The sequence below is a fragment of the Betta splendens genome, chromosome 11, assembly GCF_900634795.4.
Source record: "Betta splendens chromosome 11, fBetSpl5.4, whole genome shotgun sequence".
In the NCBI taxonomy this organism is placed as follows: domain Eukaryota; kingdom Metazoa; phylum Chordata; class Actinopteri; order Anabantiformes; family Osphronemidae; genus Betta; species Betta splendens.
Genome location: NC_040891.2, coordinates 13783984 through 13808211, shown reverse-complemented (window position 1 = coordinate 13808211; position 24228 = coordinate 13783984). Strand labels below are relative to the sequence as shown.

At 44.9% G+C, this 24228-nt stretch overlaps 4 protein-coding genes across 7 annotated transcripts; 3 read left to right on the top strand and 1 right to left on the bottom strand.

Moving 5' to 3' along the window:
- Nucleotides 1-79: 79 nt before the first annotated feature.
- On the top strand, nucleotides 80-6229 carry LOC114865368 (probable C-mannosyltransferase DPY19L4). 2 transcript variants are annotated; one of them, XM_029166445.3, is made up of 19 exons: nucleotides 80-399; nucleotides 551-712; nucleotides 891-1015; nucleotides 1092-1182; nucleotides 1278-1399; nucleotides 1605-1750; nucleotides 1924-2047; nucleotides 2210-2344; nucleotides 2445-2576; nucleotides 2721-2822; nucleotides 2900-2973; nucleotides 3078-3236; nucleotides 3397-3516; nucleotides 3617-3737; nucleotides 3857-3913; nucleotides 4014-4096; nucleotides 4184-4316; nucleotides 4523-4681; nucleotides 4806-6229. In XM_029166445.3, the coding sequence occupies exons 1-19, from the start codon at nucleotides 309-311 to the stop codon at nucleotides 4968-4970; spliced, it is 2301 nt and encodes a 766-aa protein (XP_029022278.1). In that variant the 5' UTR covers nucleotides 80-308; the 3' UTR covers nucleotides 4971-6229. The 2 variants fall into 2 exon arrangements, with proteins under 2 accessions (XP_029022278.1, XP_055368743.1); XM_055512768.1 differs by lacking the exons at nucleotides 80-399; nucleotides 891-1015 and having other exon boundaries at nucleotides 573-712.
- A 459-nt stretch (nucleotides 6230-6688) lies between these two features.
- ints8 (integrator complex subunit 8) lies at nucleotides 6689-13051 on the top strand. 2 transcript variants are annotated; one of them, XM_029167477.2, is made up of 28 exons: nucleotides 6689-6756; nucleotides 7300-7438; nucleotides 7543-7717; nucleotides 7947-8087; nucleotides 8178-8249; nucleotides 8394-8445; nucleotides 8622-8801; nucleotides 8921-9028; nucleotides 9142-9294; nucleotides 9395-9495; nucleotides 9638-9779; nucleotides 9884-9954; nucleotides 10026-10201; nucleotides 10284-10414; nucleotides 10579-10689; nucleotides 10776-10980; nucleotides 11051-11172; nucleotides 11252-11436; nucleotides 11521-11554; nucleotides 11634-11693; nucleotides 11775-11836; nucleotides 11906-12024; nucleotides 12101-12204; nucleotides 12286-12336; nucleotides 12424-12497; nucleotides 12569-12633; nucleotides 12772-12815; nucleotides 12887-13051. In XM_029167477.2, exons 1-28 carry the CDS (start codon nucleotides 6748-6750, stop codon nucleotides 13001-13003), a joined length of 3003 nt encoding a protein of 1000 aa, XP_029023310.1. In that variant the 5' UTR covers nucleotides 6689-6747; the 3' UTR covers nucleotides 13004-13051. The 2 variants fall into 2 exon arrangements, with proteins under 2 accessions (XP_029023310.1, XP_029023311.1); XM_029167478.2 differs by having other exon boundaries at nucleotides 6707-6868.
- Nucleotides 12988-17675, bottom strand: LOC114865938 (G1/S-specific cyclin-E2-like). 2 transcript variants are annotated; one of them, XM_055512872.1, is made up of 12 exons: nucleotides 17599-17675; nucleotides 15692-15721; nucleotides 15471-15525; nucleotides 15318-15365; nucleotides 15046-15125; nucleotides 14832-14967; nucleotides 14504-14650; nucleotides 14322-14417; nucleotides 14107-14241; nucleotides 13891-14002; nucleotides 13648-13805; nucleotides 12988-13565 (listed from the first exon to the last, which is right to left on the bottom strand). In XM_055512872.1, the coding sequence occupies exons 1-12, from the start codon at nucleotides 17658-17660 to the stop codon at nucleotides 13503-13505; spliced, it is 1122 nt and encodes a 373-aa protein (XP_055368847.1). In that variant the 5' UTR covers nucleotides 17661-17675; the 3' UTR covers nucleotides 12988-13502. The 2 variants fall into 2 exon arrangements, with proteins under 2 accessions (XP_055368847.1, XP_029023312.1); XM_029167479.3 differs by lacking the exon at nucleotides 17599-17675 and adding an exon at nucleotides 16061-16158.
- A 198-nt stretch (nucleotides 17676-17873) lies between these two features.
- LOC114866069 (T-cell differentiation antigen CD6-like) lies at nucleotides 17874-23728 on the top strand. Its single transcript, XM_029167693.3, has 13 exons — nucleotides 17874-18031; nucleotides 18689-18781; nucleotides 19559-19843; nucleotides 19925-20239; nucleotides 20317-20637; nucleotides 20759-20821; nucleotides 20910-21050; nucleotides 21454-21573; nucleotides 21652-21783; nucleotides 21911-21982; nucleotides 22604-22786; nucleotides 22891-22998; nucleotides 23081-23728. Exons 1-13 carry the CDS (start codon nucleotides 17980-17982, stop codon nucleotides 23125-23127), a joined length of 1932 nt encoding a protein of 643 aa, XP_029023526.1. The 5' UTR covers nucleotides 17874-17979; the 3' UTR covers nucleotides 23128-23728.
- The last annotated feature ends 500 nt before the right edge of the window (nucleotides 23729-24228 follow it).

Here is a 24228-nt window from a genome sequence, read left to right as displayed (position 1 = left end):
TGGTGTTTTAGTGCTTCTTCTTCTTCTTCGCTGCTTTTTGTAGCGCTCCGCTACTTCCGCCCGGCAGCGCTGCGGCATCAGCGTTAATTTCAGTCCTCCACACTCAACGCCACCAAACGCTGCTGCCGCAACCTTGGACTCATTCAGTCTAGAATAGAGAAGCCTGCGCGTTGCGCCGCCACTTCAGGGAAAGCGTGGAAACGTTATCCATCGGGATATTGGGTTGAGTTCCAGAATAGCTGTTAGCAGATAGCATGCTGCTAGCTCAACACACCAGAAAACTCCTTTCTGATTAAGTTTCCCTCGTCATGACTGAGTTAAGATGCCGGAAAACAGAGACGTTATTAGGTGATAACGAAGAGACAGAGCAACAACTCGAGCCCCTGCTGCAAACTGAACGTAAGTTAAGCTACTGTAGCGGTTTGCTAACAGAATACTAGTTAGCTTCCAGTGCACTTTACTTTTCCAGAGAGATGTTCCCTCTGAACTGCAGGAGATGTTTGAGCTGAGGTTGTCACACACTTTATTGGCCGTTTTATTACACGAACAGAAGACAATGAGCCCGTGGAGGCAGAAGATGAGGTGAACGTGTCCAGTGGTGGAGCAGATGACAGCTTGCAGCAGAAAGAAGAGGAGGAGGAAGCTAAAGGGGATGCTGCTGATGGAAAGGACGGACCAAACACAACCGGGGCATCTGTCAGAGGATCTACCTGTAAGTCACAACTGCTCCTCTTCTGTGCCAAATATTTACATTTCTTCTTAAATATCAACATCCGATGTGCCATTTGTCTGCTGTTCATATTTAATCATGAAACAGCAGCTAAAACCACGTGAGCTGTATTAAACTAAATCAAATAACGGGTGATGTGACTCCTGTGTTTCCTGCTCAGCGAGGTTTCTGCAGCGGCTGCTGAGGGTGTTGTTCGGTTGTCTAGCAGCTGTTGCCTGCGGAATGCTTTATGCTGTGTATCTTTCTACATATCATGACAGGAAGTTCTGGTTCTCAACTCGACAGGTGGGACTTTTTACTAAAATGCCTGCGTTTATGACACATCACTGAAGTCTAATTAAGTTCACACTTTGTGTCTCAGGAGCTGGAACGTGAAATCACCTTCCAAGAAGGGAGTGGGCTGTATTATTACTACTACAAGCACATGTTGGCTGCACCGTCTTTTGGAAGAGGTGCTGATTTATTCATAAAATGTGTCAAAAATAATACAATAGATGTCACTTCCTGCTCTAAACTGGTTTGCTTGTATGTATTTTTTATTTTCCAGGGTTTTATGAGTTGATGATCGATAACAAGACGGTCTCAGGTCAGACCATCAATGCAGTGGAGCGTCTGTTCTTGTATCCAGAGCTCATCACAAGCTTCCTATACAGAGCCTCAGACATCCAGGTCAGTTATTTTGCCACGAGATCAGCATCTGCTTAAATTTAATATAGCTAAAAGACAACATTGGCAGGTGTACTCATTTTTATCAGATACATGATGACCGTACGTAATTCGGTCTCTTCTACGTTGGGTTTTCTTTATATACTCAGCCGTTCCTTTCAATGTTTCGGGCCAGAAAACGCTTCCCTCAGTTGTGCTGTGTTTTCAGGATGTCGTGGAGCCGATCTACTTCTATATTGGAACGGTCTTTGGTCTCCAGGCCGTTTACGTCACTGCGCTGTTTGTGTGTAGCTGGGTCATGAGCGGCACCTGGGTCTCTGGCATGTTGACTGTAGCGTGGTTTATCATCAACAGGTGAGAGGAAGTCAGTTCTGCTGTTACTCGTCCTTGTGATGCATATGTCTCTCTACCCTCCTCTCCCCAGTCCTACATGCTGAGCCCACTGTGCCTTGATAAACAGACTTTCCTCTGACTCTCTTCTCTGAGCTTTGCGGAGCCCCGTTCACTTCTGCTTTATCTTCCTGCAGACCAGATGCAACCAGAGTGGACCACACGATTCCTCTGCGGGACAACTGGGCGCTGCCTTATTTTTCATGCCAAGTGGCAGCTCTGACTGGGTTCCTCAGTAACAACATCAGCTCTGCCACTGAGGTGAGCTCCTAGTTTATTAATATCCTAAATATGTGTAAACAATGTTATTTCAATATATATATGTGTGTGTGTGTGTGTGTATATATATATATATATATATATATATATATATATATATATATATATATATACATATACATATAAAACAAGATTTCTTTGTAGATGTTTTGCTATCTTGCCATGAGTGCCACCACCTTCACCTTCCTCCTAGTGTGGGAACACAGCCACTATGTTCTTTTCATCCAAGGCCTCTGTCTTTTCCTGCTGGACTCATTTGACCTTGTACCGTCACGTAAGGTAACAGCTAGATAAAAAGCTTGTAAACATGTGATATTAGTCATTGTTTGAACTACTGCATGGCTCAATAGAGATGTCTCTGCCTTCTCTGTATGTCCAGATGGCTGACATCCACAAAGTCTACCTCAGCTCCTTGTTCCTGGCCTACTTGTTCCAGTTTAAGAACCCGACGCTGCTCAGCTCACCGCTGCTCAGCCTCCAGATTGGCTCAGTGCTCGCGAGGTATTTCCAGGTAGAGTTAGCTGCTAAAATAGCAAATTACTGAATAATGTGTTTTAGAAGTGGTGGATGAGCTTGACAATAAATGCGCCGTTCAACTAATTAATCTTCAAATGTGTGGATTTTCTTTGTCTCCTGTTCCTCGTTTCTCTTCCAGCGAAAGATGAAGATGGGTCCCCTTGTGGCCCGGGTTATGAAGCTCTTCCTACATTTCCACCTGGTCTTTACCACTGGCATCACTTTCACTTATTTGGTCAAGGTGAAATTGCTGATCTCTTTTTAGAATTCTTCTTTAGAATTTTCTTTTTGGATAAAACTTCTGTCTTTTGTTGACAGAAACTTCTACCTGTAAGTGAAGGCGACTTCATGTTAAAGTTTCTTGAAGTCAAATTTGGACTTAACACAACTGTGTGAGTGAAAGCAGATTTCTGCTGCTCTTTAAATAAACTGTAGCTTTTGTCCCTTTTGCTCTGTGTCGTTTGTAACCGTTGTGTCCTGTTTTCTCGTATGTTAGTGATTTTGTCACCAACTTCCTCTTGTGCCAAGAGAGTTTCCAGACACCTGGGCAGGATGTGTTCCTGCGACTGACGCAGGCCTCAGTTCTTCCTTTCTACTTCCTGGTGCTCACTATCTGCCTGCTGTCCACCCTGCTGACCATTTACAGAAGACTCAGGTTAGAAGCTTGTGCTGCACATTATAACATATTTCAAATCTAAAACTATTCTGACCAGGAAATGGAAATATCTAAACTGTCTACCAGAAAAAGCCTTTGAACTTTTGGAAGCTTCTGGTTTTCTGTGTAAATTAATCATGACATCTAATAATTTTCTCAGTGGCCAACCAATGAAAACTAATCTCAAACTGGAAGATGGACAAATAGGAGAGCAGCCTGAAGTCGTCTATCATGTTTTTCACACCTTGCTCTTTGGAGGCCTGGCTCTGATGTTTGACGGGTATGTCTGTCTGTCTGTCTGTCTGTGTGTTTGGTGGGACTTTGTCTGAATGCTCAGTCACATTTAGTCGGGACACTGACTTGTCTCTCTCCTCCTACAGGCTGAAGTTTCTATGGACGCCTTACGTATGCATGTTCACTGCCTTCGGTGTGTGTTCTCCAGAACTCTGGATGACCGTGTTTAGGTGGTTCAGACTAAGGTCCATCCACCCTGTGGTGCTGGTGAGTGGCCTCTTTAAACAGCACTTAAAGTGCCAATAGATAGACAACCTTGTCTAAAACAGAAATCTAATCCTCATCAGTTGTTGCTGAACCAGGCTTATTAATATGTTGTTGTTCAGTCTTTGATCCTGAGCACTGCAGTTCCTACCATCATTGGCTTCAGTTTATGGAGAGAGGTGAGAGGTTGTGCTCCTAATCCTTCTGAGCTCTTCATGTCAGACACTGATCACAGTCACAGACACAGTCACATTATCTCCTATCGACTGTCGTCTTTAGTATTCCCCTCGAGTCCTAGCAGAGCTGGCTGATCTGCCGGAGTTGTACGACTCGGATACGTTTGAGCTGGTCAGCTGGATCAAGTGAGACATCAGATTCTTACGATTTGACTTGAATCTAAACATGTAGGTTTTTATTTTAAGATCACGTCTTCCTTCGTCTTATTCTAGGTCACAGGCTCCAATGACAGCTGTGTTTGCAGGAAGTCCGCAGATGCTGGGGACAGTGAAGTTATGTTCAGGTGCAGCTGTTACCAGTTTACCACTGTACTCGGACATCGACCTGCTGAGGAGGGCTGAAGATGTGAGTAGTAACACTGCAGTGGGAGTGGGAACAATCACCTTTTTATAAATATAAAAGCATTACATTCTTTGGAAGAAAGGACACATTTGGAATGATTTACTTATTGTCTATGCATTCAATTCTTAGCTTTTAATAATAACATAAGGATTTTTGTACATGAGGCAAATATTGGACTTTTAATGGTCATTTCTTTTTTCCTTTCGTAGAATTATCAGGTATATGCAATGAGATCTGCAGAAGACATATATAAAATTCTGACGGCTCAAAAGTCAAACTATGTGATCATCGAGGATTCGATTTGCAATGAGCTCAGTCTTAACAAGGGCTGTAGGATCAAAGACCTGCTCGACATATCCAATGGACATGTAAGTTTGGAGGCTTATGATATAAGTCTGTATTGACAAATTGTTTTTACTGATTTTCAATTGGTTTTTAACATCTTTTCAACATCGACATCATCTAACCTCTGCTTTCTGTCCTTCTGTGCAGGCTGTTTATGACAATGGGGAGATTTACACCTTCTCCAAACATGGGAGATTCTGCCATGAGATAAAGATGAACTACTCTCCCTACACAAATTACTTCACTAGGGTTTTCTGGAACCGCTCGTACCACGTTTACAAAGTCAACTCTGTCATCTCCTTTCAGTACTGACAGCGGTTTTGTTGCTGAGACTCCTGCTGAGCCTTCACTGAACTGGTCTCAGCTCTTGCAACAGAAAGTCTTCTTGCAGCCTGTAGATCAAACACGTCCACTTTTTTCCGGCGTGTATTGCGTAACTGCAACAGAGAAGCAATGCAATGGTTGAGGTAGATGGGATTTAACATCAATCTAAGTGGACTGCTGTACTGTGGTTTTCTAAGCCATGGGTAGTTACTGTTTCTGCAATGAATTTAATAAGGTGTAGGACTAAAATGTGTTCACTTTGTGCAAAGTCATGAGCAGCTGTGGTCCCTGAAATATTTGAACTGTCTTACCATGTGATCATAACTTGTTATTCTGAGATACTTTCTGCTCACTGTTGCTTAGAAGAGTCACACACCTTCACTTTTGACAGACTTTACAACTTTGTAATTCATCTGGAACAGTAAACTTTTGTATGCAATGATGCAGCATTATTTACGTATGAGTGTATTGAAAGCTCACAGAAACTGATAGTCATCTTTTTAGGTTTATTGTTACAAATTTACAAAAGTAAAATGTGCAAAGAGTGAAGGAAGTGAATCCTTTCTGCATTTTTCCGCTTGTTGGAATTCTCTGTTGTCTTAAAATGACAAACCTTGCTTTAAATGTTCCCTGCCTTTCTAACCTTTAGGATCTCTGACTTACTGTTCCCATGAAAGTAGCCCTGATCAGACACAGACTTACCTACACCACTGTATGTTAGCATGAGCAGCATTTATTGTTGTTACATGAGAGAATCATTTTTAAATTGCTGACATGAAATCCTAAATGACCTTAAATTGTGGCCAGCAATAATTGTTACACAATCATTTACCTCTATTTATCTAAAGCTATTGTAACCTAATGGTTTAATCTAATAAGGCTTATTAGTTACTGGGGATCGCAGCTTTGTCTGCATTGATTCATGCCGATAACATTCTCATCCAGTGTTTGTTTATTGGCTGTCGTCCTTAAAATGTAGCTGCTTCTTACAGGGAGGAATTCTTGGCCACTAATGTTATGAGCGATAAGCACTTGGTACAACAGTATTGTTCCTTCTGTCTTGTGGCAGCCAGTGAATGTATTGTAACATACTTGTGATATGTGCTTCACACTTTAAGACACAGAATCGTCAGAATCACAGAGGTGCCTGGCTTGATGGAAGGTTTCTCATGTTCAATCATTGGTTGAACTACACCTGGAACAGAATCACACTTCTCAATAAAGCGAGTGGAGACGGCAAACAAACAGCTCATCTCCTACGCTGTCATTCTTCATCTGGAGGCCTTATGTGCAGAGACTGTGATTGTCTCTTCATTGAGTTTATTGTTAGCTTTGCCTGACACTGATAATTTTCATTTTAAGTATTGGTGGTTGCTCTTGGTGCTTTTATGCACGTATTATGGATAACTTTCCCTTTACAAAAGAGTGTGAGGAGTAAATATTAATTTCTGTAAATAAAAGTGTGTATTGATTCATACAAAACAGGTATCATATTGTTTTACTACTGTATGTGTACATTGTCACTATTGGCCAACACTCACACTTAACATAGTCTTATTCTTTTTTTGTTTAAATTTAGAATGTATTTTAGTAAACATATTAAGACAGAGATAGACATTGTATCAAACAGATATATTGTTTTGTAGTAGTTTCATGACTGTTTTATTCAGCGGAGCTTATAAAAATGCGTAAATAGGTCGCAGTAGTCAACCTCCTGGGGACGAACCGGAACCGGAAGTACGGTGGAGAGACGGAGAAGCGCAGAATGAAATATGTGAGATCTAAACAGTCCGTGCATCTGTAACAGCGCCTGCCTTTTTATTATAACTTTATATTTAGCACTTATCTCTTTCGTTTGCCCATTTCGTTTTCTGTGGCCTGTTAAGGTAAGGTAATCTGTTTCTGTGTGTTTGAGCCAGGCTGTAGTTTAACTGGTTAGCTACAGTGCTCCGGACAGATCGGGATGGAAATGTGCGTTTGATTTATCAATCGAGGTTCCCCGATGTTGTAGTCAATTATAGTTGTGTTGGACGCTCTCTCATCTCCGCCCAGTTAAGATTACTGTTGAATAATAATGAAGCCTTCCGAACAATACAGCAACATAATAAAGCTAGCTCCTTTCTTTAGATGATTTTATTATGCATTCACTTTAAACATGACTCATTAGAAATTGCTATTAAAGTCGAAGAAAATAGTTTTAGTGTTAGACTTGTTGACTTTTACATATTTGGGACGTGTATTATTATTGCAAACAATAGAGAGACAATAGTCATGGAAGCACGCCTGTGATGCTGAGGCGACTGTTCTTGCCCATCAGGGGAGGATGAGCGTGGAGGCGGTGGACCGGGTGGCGGCTGTGGGGAGCAGCCGGCCCAGCACACCTCTGCAGACGTCCTGGTTCGAGTTCCTGCTGGATGGGAGCCTGTTGGAGGAACACCTGCAGAAGTCAAACCCAGGTCATCTCACGCTGTGGCAGCATGATGCTTCCTCCACTAGTGTTTGCATGAAATGAAACTTTCTCATAGACTGGTTTCCATACGTATGTTTTATTTCCCCACAGACCCGTTGCCAGTGCAGCTGATCATCCAGTTCCTGGAGCAGGCGTCCAAGCCCTCCGTGAATGAGCAGAATCAGGTGCAGCCTCCTGCAGACAACCGCCGGAACCGCACGCTGAAGCTGCTAGCGCTGAAAGTGGCTGCGCACATGAAGTGGGATCTGGACGCACTTGAAAAAGGGTATGTTGTTATAGGTTTTAGTGTTTTCTATTGGAGAATGGAGGCATACTGATAATGCTGAATATAATTAGAAAGAACGTTCCAAGTATCTGCTTGCAAACAATTGAAGCTTTGTTGTGTTAAAGTTTTAATGTCCCAACATAAGAAGCCTAAATCTGAGTGAAAATGAATGGTGAACGTGTCTCCTGGTCTGATCTGATGTACACCCCCTCTCCTTCTTTCCTGACAGCTTGACTATTCCAGTATTAAATATGTTACTGAACGAGCTCCTGTGCGTGAGCAAAGTCCCACCAGGGGTGAAACACGTGGACCTGGACCTGTCGACTCTGCCTCCTACTACAGCCATGGCCGTTATCATCTACAACCGCTGGTGAGTGGGAAACCAGTTCAGAACAGATGACAACTGTCTTTACACCAGTTTCACTTTCAGTTGTCTTGTAATAACGATGTTCTTTAACAGGGCCATCAGAACCATTGTGCTGAGCAGCTTTCCAGAGAAACAGGCCAAACCAGGACCTCACCAGATAAACATGTGTGTAATTTCTGTTCCTCCCTCCTCATGACCACCTGCAGGTTCTAAACAGGATTAGCTCATTATAGAAGTCAGATGGCGGCCAGATGTTGTGCTGCTATAATAACGCTTTCCTTTTAAAGATACATGTTTATGGTTCTTCAGGCTGAACATTGTGCAGCAGGAGAAAGAAATGACTGAGAACATCCTGACTGTGGTGAGTCTTGTCTCACAACCAGTTCTCGTGTGTGTGTGTGTGTGTGTGTGTGTGTGTGTGTGTGTGTGTGTGTGTGTGTGTGTGTGTGTGTGTGTGTGTGAGTAGGTTTTCCCCACAAAACTCTTCTGCTTTGTTGTGAAGTTGTAATAAATCACTTCCCTGTGGTTTGCTCCCAGCTTAAAGAACAGGCGACCGACTCGATCAGTGTCCTGGAAGGAGCTCTACGGCTGAAGAAAGACTTTTATGTTCACACCTTGAGGACTCTCGACCTGTTGGCGGCTGATGCTGCGGCCAACGGAGAAACGGAGTCCTCGACCGCAGGGCTTCGCATTGCTGCTGATGAGCTGCACTGTCAGGTTTGTATGACCACACAACTATGAATTATTATGTTATGTATAATTTTAAAACACAGTTCTAGCAGAAATGAATAGATGTTAGCGGTAGGGTCCTTAGTTATATGGTTACTGTGTTGCAGGTGCACTATGATTTGGGAGGTATTTTCTTCCAGCAAGGCTTCACAGACCAACCTGTCTTTGAGAAAGCCAGGGATCACTTCAGGCAAACGAAGGAGCTGTTGAGGAAGGTAAATCTATTCATATCAAATTAAAATAGTCTTTATTTTGAAATCATGAATTATATTTTGTCTATATCTAATAAATTTATGAGTTCTTATTGGACATGTATATTTCTCCTCAGTTGGACTCGACTGTTCACGTTCACCTGGATGAGAAGCGTCTAGCCGGCTACTGGAACGCCTGCAAAGCTTTGACTGGAGACTGTGAGAGCTGTGACCCCCAGATCACACCCTATGAGCAGATCAACAGCCTGATCAGGGCTAAAAACTACCAGGTCAGAGAAAAGCCGGCAAAGAAAGAACACTTGCAACCACATTATGAGTCATGTGACACAGGCTGAATAATGTTATGGGTCTGTTTTTCCTCTCTTACAGGCTGTCATTGAAGTTTTCATCAAGGACAACACCTCTCGCAGTTTGCCAAACCACTTCAGACAGTCTGTTCTCAGGGAGTTCCTGTACAAAGTCCAGCAAGGGTGAGAGCAGAACATAGTAACAACTGCCCAAGCTCGACCTTATTAATCATGTGACGGCACTCATCCTTCTCGTCAATAGTCCAGATTATGTTTTAGAAAGAGTGAACTCGCGGAACAATCTGTAAATTCCCTGTCTGTGCAGGGAGGTCGGCCTGGATGACCTTTGTCACAAGCTGTGTGTTTGCAACGCTGTTCGAGATGCTCTGGAGGGAGAAGTTCTCAGTGTTCGATTCCAGCAGCAGCTTTTCAAATCCAGCAGACGAATGGTGGATTTCATTTTAGAGGTAACTGAACTAAGAACGCTTAAACAGTACCATACTGTGTTTATGGGAGTTATATGAAGGCAAACACAGGTTTACAACACATGATCTGTTTCTTCCTCCTGCAGGTGTGTACACGTTCTCTGGAAAAGGATCGACCGTCTGAGACGTCCAGAAGACACATGGCCAGTTTTATGAAGTGAGCAACACATAACACCCGGTCTTTGCTTTATTAAGACTGGAATAACGCTGACCACACTTGTTGTGCAGGACTCTGTGTGAAAGCCTAGAGGACCTGACGCTAGTGTTCCTAGTGTCGTCTCATAAACTCTTCATGGAGCTGCTGAAGGAGGAGGAGAGGAAGGTCCTAGTGGAGCAGATGAGGAAGAGGTCGGCCACCATCAACCTTAGCGCCAAACCTCTGCCGTCCTTCTACGACATCCCAGGTGCACAGTTAAATTCCTTCTAAAACGTTTCTGGTGGAAACGTGTCTTTGAATGTTTCTCAAGTTTGTTTGTCTGTGAACAGCTTCAGCGAGTGTGAACATCGGGCAGCTGGAGCAGCAGCTCATCCTCTCCCTAGACCCACGCAGGATCCGACAGATCCTGATTGAGCTGCACGGCATGGCTGAGCGACCCTTCTGGAGGGTCAACAGCAAGGTTAGAGGAAAGCAGAGTAGAATATACTGTTACCATGAAGAGTAAAGGATTCTCTTACATCTCAAATGTTCCAAAATATAATTTGTATAATAATGATATATTAGATTTGATAAAGAGACAAGATCATGGTACTTAGCTGAAATCCTACCTTTCACCCGACACAGTGGGAGGTTCCTTCGGATTACATCAACGTGATCCTTGGGATTAAGGACAACCTGACCAAGGACCTGGTTTACATCCTAATGGCCAAAGGACTGCACTGCATAGCAGTAAAGGTCAGATTATAGTATCAGTGCTTAAATAAATGGAGGGAGGCTGATTTAAAGTATGCAAACATTTTGATATCCTCCTGTTGCGTCAGGACTTCGTCCACGCACGGCACCTTTTCTCCGCCTGCCTGGAGCTGGTGACAGAGTTCTCCCCGAAGCTGAGGCAGGTGATGCTGAACGAGATGCTGCTGCTGGAGGTCCGAGCCCACGAGTCCATGGCGGCCGAGGGCAGCAAGGAGCGGCCGCCCCCTGACCTGGTCAGCCGCGTCAGGGGCTACCTGGAGATGAGGATCCACGGTGGGTGGAGGCGGATGCTTCGCCGCCGCTGTCAGCTCACTTCATTTACTCAGCCGCTGTTTGTGTCCAGATCTGCCTCTGCGCCAGGTGGTCGGTGAGGAGTGCGTCGCCTTCATGTTGAACTGGAGGGAGAACGACTACCTGACTCTGCAGGTGCCACCGTCTCTGGTCATGAACAACCCGTACATCAAGGTACAAAGGATAGTCATTAATCTCAGTGTGCTTTATTTATTGCATACATTCGTTAGACATTTGTGTTACCTTCCAATAGCTCGGCCAGCTTCTTGCTTCCACGTGCAAGGAGCTGCCAGGTCCTAAAGAGAGTCGCCGCACAGCTAAGGAGCTGTGGGACGTGGTGGTTCAGATCTGCAGCGTTTCCATCCAACACAAGAGGAACAACGACGGCCGAGTGGGCCTCATCAAGCACAGGGAGTCCTCCATGGGGATTCTGCACAGGTAGGGAGGCGTTCACTGGAGCTGTGCCAACCTCCACAGGCTGCAGAGGCTCATTCTGAGACCCTTTTCTGTTTTCGCATTCAGGAGCAAATTCATCACGTTCATCAAGAAAATTAGAGTAAGTATAGAGCACGAACGCATGCGCCACATACTGGAGTGGTTCTGATGAGCAGGTTTCCCTCCATGGTTTGACACAGGAGCCTTTGGTTCTGACAACCCTCATCTCCCTGTTTGTGAGGCTCCACAGCATTGTGCGGGTAAGTGGAAACCGAATGGTCCCTGTTTAATCCTGCTCGTCCGGTGTGTCTCCGGGTAATTAAATGTGTTTTTTTGTTTAGGACGATATTGTCAATGAAGTGACGGCAGAACATCTCTCCATCTGGCCGTCGACTCTGCCAAAGTAAGAGCGGAATGAAAGTGTTTAAGATGTTTAACAGGTGAATCCTCCTTATGATGATGTGTTGAACAGCATACAGGCGGTGGACGTGGAAGCGGTGGCGGTGACGGTCAAGGAACTGGTGTCCTACGCGCTGACCTTAAACCCCAACAACCAGTCGTGGCTCATCACACAGGCCGACATCTACTTTGGTAGGAAACCAGCGGCTCGTTTGTTCAGAGCGACGTGTGTGAAACCACTAAGTCGTTCTGTTTGATTCCTCTCTAGTGACAAATCAGTACTCTGCTGCGCTGAACCTCTACCTCCAGGCTGGAGCTGTGTGCTCGGACTTCTTCACCAAAGCGGTGCCTCCTGACATCTACACAGACCAGGTGGGTACATGCTTAGATGTTTGCAGTCATTTTCTGCCCATCTTCACAATAAACTCCCTGATGCTTAACTTTGCTTCACAGGTTCTGAAGAGGATGATCAAGTGCTGTTCGATGATGAACTGCCACACGCAGGTCGGCCGTTACAGTCAGACTGAATGAACCCGACTGCTGCAGCGTTTAGTTCAGGCGTGGGTTTTAAATCGGTGGTCTCCCCCTCAGGTTGCCGTCCTCTGCCAGTTTCTCAGAGAGGTCGACTACATGACGGCGTTCAAAGCGCTTCAAGAACAGAACAGGTGCCGTACGGTGCAATGAGAGAGAAATAACAAACGCCACGTCACTAATACTCAGTACTTTCTGCCACCAGTCATGATTCAATGGACTCCTGCTACGACTACATCTGGGACGTCACCATCCTGGAATACCTCACACGTATCCTGCTGATGTGTTGATTCCAGAGCAGAAAGAACAAAACCAAGCGTCTGTGTTAGAGATTGTTTTACTTTGTCTTGTGCTTTGTAGCCGCCCCCTGATCTCAGTCACATCTGTGCTCCTCAACTACGTCTTCAGACATTCACCACAAACGGGGCGAGATTGAGAAGAGACAGATAGCGGTAGGTTAAAGTAACTAGCAGATCACTTGTTTGCGTGGCTGGAGTCTCACTCCTTACTTTTTCTCCCTCAGATGAAAGCGATCGGGCAGTCAGAGCTGAACACCAGTAACCCAGAGGAGGTGCTGCAGCTGGCTGCACAGAAGAGGAAGAAGCGATTCCTGCAGGCGATGGCAAAGCTGTACTTCTAGTTTTTTTATTTTAGTAGAAAACATCTAAATAAATACAGTTCATTTGTACACTTGTAATTTTTTTGAAATAAATTCTTAGAAAAAAAAATCCCTGCCCTGAGTTAAAGAAGCTACTGTACATTATCCAGGCAAAACGTGACTGTTTAGATCAGACACCTGGTCCCTGAAATATTTAAAAAAAAAAAAAAAAGTTAACAATCTAAAAATTTACATTTAAACAGCGAAAAATTACATTTTGGCACAAAAAGTAAAGCAATTGCACATTTAGTAAAACCATCTAGAAATGACAACTTGCAGCAAATTTCATGTTTTTAAAAAGCAGCACTAGTTGCTAAAAAAAGCTCAAATGTTTAAGACAAGAAGCTTTGACAGAGCTCGCTTCAATCAAAGCAGCAGGTGAAATAATCAGCTCAGCTTTGGTGACAAGTCTTGTTTCCTCCTACATAGACAGGAGCGGTCACTAGAACAGTCCTCCGTCCTCATGGACTCATGCTGTAGTTCAGCCTGTGCAGGTTTGCTCTGGGAGGAGCTGGATGGTCGCCTGCTTCTTACTGACCTCGTCCTAAATTGAAACATGAAGTCAGAAACCTAGGATCAGGTCGTTCCTTCTGTCTGTACCGGAACCTACAAACCAGGACACTCACCAACATGGTCATGTAGTCGGCGTGTGTCTGGATGTTGTGACTGTCGTCCCCGCATATTCTCGCAAAGTCCTTGAGTGGAGCTCTGCCAAAGTGTCCGATGGAATCAGCAAAGGGAACCATCCAGTTGATGCACGGCTGGATGAGATCTTCTGACAATCCTAAACACAAGTAAATTAATAAAAAAAGAGTTAGTTTAGCCGTTTCATTTGCATTACATTATATGGTGCCAGCTCTAGATCTTACCAGAAATTCTTAAAACTCTTTCTTGGTTGAGAAAGTGGCAGCAGACCGAAGCCGCTAACACATGAGGGGAGAAGTCCAGTGAATCTATGCTGAGTCCACACAGATCCAACAGCTGGAGGAGAGCACACAGTGCTTCACTAACGAGTAGTGGTCAACAGAGTGAATGGAAATACAGCCAGCGGGAGACACGAAGGCAAACCCAACCCAAACCCTTACACGTGTCATCTGGACGTAAACCTCAGGTGGAAACTGTGACTCCAGCAGCTCAGACGTGACGTTCATTGAAGCAATCTGTAAAAAAAGCCTCAGCCAAGACAGAGCCGTTTCAGAGCGAAGACTCCAGTTCAGCGCCTGTAAAGTGTTGATGAAAGCAGAGAAATGACAAACGGCTGAGGGCAAAGCAATCGCATCCACAATCTGAGGAGTTTTACCTGCAAAATAATCAACTCCATTTTGAGAATCTCGTCCTCGTAGAACGCCCCTGCAGTGACACACGCCATCTCCGAGAGCTTTGGAGGATTTGCTTCCTACAAGCAGATAAATCATTGGCAACGGAACCACAAACATACTACTACTAGTCCAGTCAAGGTGCCTTTGCGTTCTTCCACCTTACCTCCATCTTGGATGCTATGAAAAGGCAGGTGACGCCGATCAGCTGCAGCACGCTCTTATCGAGGTTCTTCTGGGTCAACATGAACCTGTCAAAGTAGTCCTGTGCCAGGTAGAAGGTCTGCCGGTGAAGAGTGTAGGCCTCACTCACCTAGTGAAGGCCACAGGTGAAAACACTGATGCCAAATGGTAACTGCTCCATCTCAATAGAAAACATTGATTTCTGACTAAATTATTTGTGATTACCCAAACACTTAATCATTTAAATGGCAAGTTCCATCTTCGCCAGGTGTGAGATAATTTATCTTATACACAGGAGAAGAGAAACTTGCCTCGATCAACCAGTCGAGCAGGATCGACCTCATCTGAGGTTGTATCTTCGGATGTTTCTGCATGAAGGTCAAACTGTGGCCGAGTCTCTGAGTCCCGCGAGCAGCGTTCACCAGCACGTCTTCAACGGCGTCCCATCTGCTCCACGATGGAAAAGATGGGTTAAAACAGACAAAACATTCAGGAAATGTTGACTAAACAATGGGTGATCGTTACCCAGTACAAGAAAGACAGGACGGGCAAACCAGAGCATCTGGACAGCAGGGGCGGTCACCATCCGACCCGAGCTTCTGAGTCTGACATGAAAACAAATAGAGTCGTGTGTAAACAGGAGAACGCATGTGTTGGTTCTTTACTATCAACTTTCTTTCTTGGTTCTAAAGGATGATCTGACTTTAGTGTTTCTTTCCAAAACTACTGTTCATTAAGATTTAAAAAGACAGCTTCATATATTGTAGATATACAAGGCAGTTAAATTAACATCTTACCTTCTTGCACTGCACCTTTAATAGAACCTCAACCTTTATGTTGTTGTCCTGAAAAATCAGTGATGAGTTGCAAGTCTGACCATTAGCAAACATGTGCGTACGTCCTGGTGAAACTTTAGCTCCTTCGTGAATAAGCATCGTGAGGACTCCTACCTGCACCCTGCGTTTCTTCCCTGAAGACTTCTTAGCTCTTTTCTGCAGGCAGCCACTGAAATGACATTACCAAGGAGCTGGTAAAGTAGTAATAATAATAATAATAATAATAATAATAATAATAATAATAATAATAATAATAATATTATTATTATTATTATTATTATTATTATTAACAACAACAACAACAACAACAACAACAACTGCAGATAGAGTTTTACCTTCCTCTAGTCATTATTTCAGCTGTCGGTCTGTCAAAAAAAAGAACAATTAGTAAACCAACGTTACAAAACCAGGAAGCTGTCTGAGCTGGAAATAGCAAAGCAGCAGCTGTAGCTGCCTTGGTTTAAGTGAGACACGCCTGGTAGAAACAACAAAACAAGAAGCTTGTTGCATCTTGCAGAAAAAGTAAAGATCGGGACGTTCACAGGTTAAAAACTTAAACTGTGCATGAGACCAAACGAGTACAAACAGCATAGAGGAGGAAAACGTCCATAGGTCCCAGGGAGGACGCTATTCCTGTCACCCCTTGACTTCTGGACCTACAGAGGACACACAAGGCTGAGCAGTGAGCAGAACCAGCGCCTTACCCGTCTCAGTACCGAGTCCAAACGAAACCTGTCCCAATTTGCCGCTGGCGCCAACAAACCTGCGGCGGAGCTGCCAAATTTGACTGGACAAAAGTTGCCACATCGCTATTTGAATCCGCTCATCTCATCAAGTCTTACGCTTTGAATTGTTTCAGTCTCCTTATATAGTGTTTTGGATGATGTCTTCGTGTTTGGAATGTAGCTGTAGATGAACAGCTATTTAGTCAATAGTTAAATCCTTAAGATGTTTTTAAAAACGCAAGTTTGGAGTTGTTTTTTTAAGTTTAAGCTATTTGCTATAAATTATTTATGACAATGATGCTCCTTAAGTAAATATTTTGTGTATTTCCTAAAGAATAGATCCACATTCATACAAATTTATTTTAAGCTTTAACAACCAGCCCAAAGTATTGTTAGAAGACCAATACAGAAAAGTCCAGCTAGACGGAAACTAGGCCGACCTGGCAACATAGATCGCGCTTTCGCATATTACGCATGTGCGTGACTGCTGTCAATCTTTTCACGTGAGTTTTTGTTTATTGTCTGCAATTATGTCTTCGTCTTGTGCTAAGTTGTTGTCGGTCAAAGGGAATACAGTCATCCTAAATAATGCTATTTCAAGTCAAGACCGATTATTTAAAAGACAAAATAAAAATGAATTTCACTATTTCACTTTTGTGTTTTGCGGACTTGAGTGGTGGGCGGGGCTACGGAAAGAAACAGCCAATGGGAGCAACAGCTAAATAGAGCGCGTGCTTTTTCAGAACCGTAAACAAAGTACGAAGTTGTCACAGCGTAATTGACGCAATGGGACTAATTTTGGTAATTTTTACGAGTATTAGTACACTAGCTGTATTTGATATAAACGTGTATACTTTCGTTTTACTTATAACCTATTTACGTTTCTCGATTTATTGAAGGACTGTTTTGCACTCTGACCACCGCTATGGACGCCAAGTAAAATAAATGAAACGTTAAACGTTGAAATAAGGATGACGTCATTCCACTGCCGCACTGATTAGCCAGGAGTCTGTTGACCTTTGACTTCACACCAATTAAATCACATGTCAGAATCAGAATCAGCTTCATGAGGACAAGCAAGGAATTGCACATGGCCTGACTCCGTCTTTTGTACTCTCTGTTAGCATGAAAGTTATGAGTTATTTACATATTTATTTCAGTTATTTCCAGAAAAAGCAGCATACTATGTCACGTAGGATTATTGCATTGACTCTCTGTTCTGTGATTGGAGGGTTTAGTTCAGACACAGCCTGATGAAGAAGCTGACTCTGTGTCTGGTGGTTCTGGTGGACAGGAGTTTAAACAGTTTGACACTTGCTGCCTGTTTTGAGTCTGGACCAGTACAGCTGTTGAATGGAAAGAAGCTCAGTCTTGATGATTTTTCTTCCTACAGAGATCTGCCTTGTCCACTATCAGCTGAGCCCATTTTACTGTCTATACGTCTTCATGTCTTACACTAAATATCCACTGGCTCTGTTGTTGTGGAGGAAATAAAGGCAAATGGGAAACAGTCTGACCTGATGAGTAATTCACCACCACCGAGGATGGCCTTCCTCTTCAGGCCGGGTGGGTGAATCATCCTCACATCCCTTCGCTCTCAGCAGTTCCTCTGTTAAGTGACCATTGCAGGCGGCGTCTCGCCTGCCTGGGTTTATCTGCCAATTAACTTGTTAATTACACACAGAACGGTCTGTGGTTTGTATCAGTGGATGTCTGGTGCGCATGCTGCTACGACACGGCCGTCGCCTACAGTTACAGATGACGCTGAATGGGAAGTACTGTCCCAGCATCTAGAGAGGAAGCCACACTTTGTGCTGAACTGCACGATTAACTGCACTGTCTGAGCTTCAGCTCGTGAGCGCAGACAATAGGCGCATTTCCCTGTTTGTGACCACAACATGAAGCTGGTGAAGTATGCTTTAATCCTTCAGCTCAGCTGTCTTTGTCAAGGTAAAGCCTACACTTTCATACACTTTCATATTTTGTTTTGATATATTAATAGTTGTGGATTATGAAAAACTGTGTGCTGTTACCTTACTGGTCCCTACATTCATTGGTGTATTTAAATGATTTCAGTTTTTCGTAAACCGTGGTTTAGGAAATGGACAAAAACGCTTTTATTTATTTGACATTTTTAAAAAGAGAAACAATGAAGAAAACCTAATTAATTTAATATTATAATACTTGGTATTCTCTATTGTATCTAAACACGCTGTAGGCTGCTGTTGTGTGATGGTAAAATAGTTTAGTTCTGTAAATTACACCTTCCTACACTTTATTTGTACCTTTTCCTCAGAATTATTGAAAATTTACACAGTTTACTACTGGAAGTTATCTACATGAAATTATAGTATTTTAAATCCTGAATTCTTTTGTATATTTATTTTTTTATCAACAATTTTATTACATTTGTGCATCCTGGCCCACTCAAGTTTACATGTTAAAACACCAGAAAAAACACCAGAACTTTCTGAATCAAATGTATTTCTTGTTGTTGCAGCACAGACATTACAAACCTGAGAATCATATAGTTTAATTAGAGACATTTTAATTGTGTTGCCCATAATTATAAAGCTTCAATGTCATATGTGTTTTCTCTTTTTTCAGCTTCTCAAAATGCGTCCACTCCAGCAGCCGTACCCGATGTCCACGCGAGCACACAAGGAAACAGCACGACACAAACCATACAAGACTTCAACAGTAAGTTGGACAACGTGTGTGTGTTTCATATACACAAACACGTTTCAAATCTTAAGACGGGTTTTGAGAATCAGAAAAAAACACTTGATGCAGAGGCTGAGTGAATCTTCTTGCTTTTACTGGCACAGGATGTGGGGTGACCTGCTTTTGATACACAGCTTCAGTTTTGCAGGTGCAGCTGAGGTGGTAGAGCAGCTCTCCCACACAGGCTGCTTTCTGCAGCAGCCTTTTATCCTCCATCAACAGACAATAAGTTTGTATGAGGACACGAATAAGCTCCATACAATTAACAGGCATATCATTTAATATTAAATAATAATGCAGCTACAGGAATAAAAAAAATAATATGAATACTTCTAAATGTACAAAGGTAAAAAGAGCACAATATTAGACAATATTAAATATGATGATTGAATGATAAAATATGATTATGTTTCAAAGCAAATACACTGTATTTTTAGATGATATGTGTGTACAGTGTTTAGTAAGAGTAAATAGAGCCGTTACAGTGGATGTGGGCTCCTTCACCACACTTTGACTTGGTCAGTGGATCAAAAGCCAGGTGTGTTGATGTGTCAACCCGAGGTTCACATCCGAGGTTAAAGCAGCCACGTGACAACCACGGCGCAGAAACCATTCTTCTATAGTAAGGCACATTTGCTCTCCAGTAGGAAGCAGGTGCTTTCATAGACGGGGGGATCACTGGAGAGGCCAGAGAGGATCGGGATCCGCTCACGCTGCAGCCACACTCCACTGTGATGTGCTTCTGCTCCTCAGGCGACCCTCTGGTTCACAAGCTCAGCGTCAAATGCAACTGGACGCTCCGGATGCCGGGAAACAGCAGCGCCGAGGCGGTTCTGCTCAGCGCTCGCTCTGCGCCGCCACTGATTGCACAGATCTGCCGGCAGCTCGAGTGCGGAGCCGTCTACGAAGTGAATGAAACCAGCTCGCAGACCAACTCCAGCTGCTTTACCGGCTGCCAGTATTCGAACGGCCGCTTGCAGAACTGTTCACGGAGCGAAGGAACGAATAACTGCACCGTCATCCATAAAGTCACCTGTGGTCAGACGTTTGTCTCTTTTCTAATAACTATTATTATTGGAACGGACTGGTCCTGATGCTGCTGGTGCTGTCGCCCCTCAGGACACAGCGCGGTGCGGCTGGCGGGCCGGACGGACCGCTGCGAGGGCCGGGTGGAGCTGTGGAGGAGCGGCCGCTGGGGCACGGTGTGCGACGACCAGTGGGACCTGAGGGACGCTGACGTGGCGTGCGCCCAGCTGGGCTGCGGCTACGCCCTGGACGTGACGGGGCAGGGAGGCGCCGTTCCTGCGGGCAGCGGCCCCATCCACCTGGACGAGGTCAACTGCACGGGCGAGGAGGAGAACCTGTGGGCCTGTCCGGCGGCGGGCGGCGAGTCTGACTGTGGGCACAAAGAGGACGCGGGCATCGTGTGTTCAGGTCGCACAAGCGTCACATAAGCATCACGGCCCAACGCTTCGCAGCTAATATTAAAGTTGGTGTTTGCTGTGGTGCAGAGAAGCGGGACGTGCGGCTGAGCGGAGGCCTGGACCGCTGCTCCGGCGTGGTGGAGGTCCACCGAAACGGCAGCTGGGGCACGGTGTGCGACAACTGCTGGAACGGACGCCTCGCCTCCATCGTGTGCTCCATGCTGGGCTGTGGCACCAGGCCACAGAAGGTCAGCCAGTTCTCCCCCCCCCTCAAACACAACAGCGGGGCGCTGTATTTCTATTTCTGCGATGGGAAGAGTCAGAGTCAGAGCCTGTGGGACTGCAAGGAGTTTATTAACATGCAACACCTCTGCCACGGATCCAAAGCATCTGGTGTGATCTGTGGGGGTGAGTGACACAGCTTGTATTTGTACATCTGAGGAAACCGAGGTGTTAAAATATAAAGAAAAACATGTGGTTAAACGGATAAAAACAGAAAAAGTTAAATACAGGACGTACTGTTCTGCAGGTTCCCTCGGGTTCCCAAATATCAGCACAGACAGTGTCGCAGAAATGAGCAACTGGACGACGAGTAAGTAGTTTTATTGTAGTTATTGAAGTTATTAAGTGTATTTAATGACTATAACTTCATTCTTACACATTCATTTGTGTGTTTCCAGCCCCCGCTTTGACGGTCGTCAGCCCTGCGGAGCCCTTTTCACCGTCTCCAGAGCTTCTCAGCACCATCGCGCTGGCCGTCCTGCTCTTCGTGTTCATCATCACAAACACGGTGCTCTGCTGCCTTTACAGGAGGCGACACGGTTGGTTCCCCTCAGCCCGATCCATGTAGAAGTGACAGGGCGTCCGATGAGGACGCTTCAGCTTCAGCGTCAAGGTCACGCTTGACGCTGAAGCTTTTAAATGTTCTATGAGCTTTCATTTTTGCCTTTTAAACTACATAATTATACACACACACACACACATATATATGTATAATTATGTAGTATATCATTTATATTACACACACACTTGACTTTGAGGAGTTTTAGGTCGTCGACTAAGTCGGCAGCGTCAGAAACATTATGACAAACAACAGAGACGCATTACGGCAAAAGGCACATTTCAAACACGGAGACAAATCAAGGCTTTAGAACAAGAGTCCGACTAGAGGTTCTGGAGTTAAAGCCGTCAGCTCAGGTTTACAGCTGGTTTCTCCGCCTGCAGCGTTCCTGTTCCAGCAGAAGCTCTCCGGCCAGCGACAGCCTTCCTCCGACTGCCCCCAGAACAAGTACGAAGGCGCCGTGGACCTGGTGAAGGTCACGACCGGCCCCGTGCGCGACCTCGGTCCGTGCCCGTCTCCTCCTCGCATCAGCAGCGCCCGCTATTCGCATTAATACCCGCTCTGTTGGTGCTTGTCTCCAGCAACTCCCTCCAGCTCCCACCCCCGGGGCCTGTGGAACCAGCTCAGCAGTGTCGACAGCACGTCGGTGGACACGGACTACGAGCAGTACGACCCGAGCGCCGACCCGTCGGCTCCGCTCACTACGTTTCGCAGTGAGACTTTTCGTTTCCGCCCCTTTTGCTCCTCTCGCGCTCCTCGTGCGTCCGCGGTTGAAGCCGCTGTTTGCACTGAACGTTTGCAGGACGGCTGCTGATTCAAACTTTCCTCCGTGTGCATCAGATTCTCAGCGCTACAGAACAGACGTGAACCCTTTGATGAAGCCTTCGGGTCTCGACAGCCTCTTTGAGGAAGGTGAGTCACAGGCTGTGAAAGTGAATCACACAGATGGAGATTTGCACTGGTTTTCGCTCAGTACGAGCTGCAGTTCATGGTGATGATCAGTGGTTCCAAGGCCGCGTGTGGAGGTTCTGCTTCACTCAGAGCTGGAACTGGAACTTCACTTGACATTTATCTTGTCTGCTGTGAAAGCATGCATGGATGCAGGAAATGTAGGTGTTAGTTCCCTTTGTAAATCTTAAATAAAGCAGACACAATCAGTTGACTTCTTCAGAATTTTACTTGCAAGGAGTTCAGTTTACAGCAAAAGCAACTTCCTGTCACTGAGGAGAAGACAGGGATTCAGCTCATAATATGTATTGCATTCTGGGAGGTGCATCGTCACACAGTACGTGGGACATGTTTTCTGCACAAAGCATTGGGCTCATCAGATAAGGATGCTACACACCGGTACTCCCTATTTCTTGTAGAGCAGAAGGGAGGAAACTTCAAAGCCATAGCACAGCTAACGAGGCTTCAGCAGATCAGCAAAATAAAGTCCAACAATGTTTCAGTGATTAAATGGAGTATTTTTCCAACAGTAGATTTTTCTATTGTAAGATGTCACCAGTGTGTTTGTGGATCGTCATTTTTCAGGCCATGAGTGCACCAATGGAGCGATGGGGGCCTTTTCCAGCTGCCCCGGGGACCCCAGCGACCCTCAGTACGCCCGAGTGTCCAAGATCTCGGTGGACTCGTTTGACAGCTCCAGTACCTCGTCTGGAGAAGACTACGAAAACGTGACGCATCTGAACAACGGCTACGTCCCGGTCGCTGCCGGTCAGTGGGTGCCCATGGGCAAACATGACTGAAAGCAGGACGTGAAAGAAGACATGAAACCAGGCAGGAACTAAACATGTCACTTGTTCCCTCACAAATAACAGATCCAGGACAGTCGGCTGTTGAAAACAACACGTTTGACCGTTCCACACTCGTTGGCGGCAACGAGCATCAGTTTTTCGCCGGACACACGACGAACCTGGAGATGTCGAGTGCGTGTGACCGAACAGATGTTGCAGATGTTGACGTTTTGTGTGGAGGTTTGCTGACAGCTTGTTGTTGACTGACCGGCAGGTGACGATGACGATGGACACATCTACTCCCCAGTGAGCCCCGACTGAGACCCCGCGGACGCTGCGACTCCTCCTGTTCGCTGAGACGCTACACAGCAAAAAGCACAAACACCAGACCTTTAAACACGGGCTGACGCGGGTTTCTATGGGATGTTCAGACGTCTGATACCCACTTGATTTGTCCCTCTATTGTTTCAAATATTAATTTTAAATTAATTTGAAACTCTTTAGGTTTCTTTGAATGTAGTGTGAGCTGTAAATATGGAGGTTTCTTTTATATTGAACTAGTGTTTGCTGAGCGTTTAAATGTGCTGCTGCTGCTGCTCACCCTGTTTAAGATCAAACTATTGAGTCCCAGTGTGATGTAGAGAATGCTGACGTGCACTACACGGCCGAGAGCATGTGAACAGACTAAATGAGCATGAGGAAACTGGTCACCTTGAAACTGGAACAGAACAGGTGCCACAGAGTTGGAGGCAGCTACTCTCAAAAGCTTCCAGGATTAAAAAAACTAAAGCAACCTTTTAACAGCAATATCACCCTGTAACATACAGTCCAGTCTGTAAGGATTAAGCTAGCTCATGTTATTTGCTTTGTTCTATCACCTTCAGTCAGAAATTAAATAATAAAGTGCTGCTTCTTGCTTTAATTGGAATGACGTGAACATGTTCCCAGTGAGGCTTCACTGGAACCAGCTTCAGCTCCAGTTTGTCTCAGTTCCTCTGTTGCTCCAGTCTTTGTCTGTGATGCAGGTGCCTGGGTGAACTCCTCCATCTGTGAAACCAGGTCTCCACATCCTCACTGTATCTGACTGCTGACGTAGCGAGGTGACTGACAAGTGGTCGCCCTCCTCCCCACACATTCCTCTTTCTCACTATTTGTAAGTCTGCGGAGCTGGCGCTCACTTCTGCCACAAGGTGGCGCCACACAGTTGTGGAGAACTAGAACTATGGAAGTAAAGCCCTTTTAAAAACCTACAGAAAGCAAAGCAAACCCCTTAAATATTTGTAATTCCTCTGTGCAGTAAAACTCTCACATCAGCTCTGTGCTGGACCTGCTAAATGACAGAGCAGTCAAACCCGTGCACAGGAGGAAGTCTGGGTCCTGATCAGGGGCCAATACAAGCCGGAGCAGGCTGGAAGCAGACCC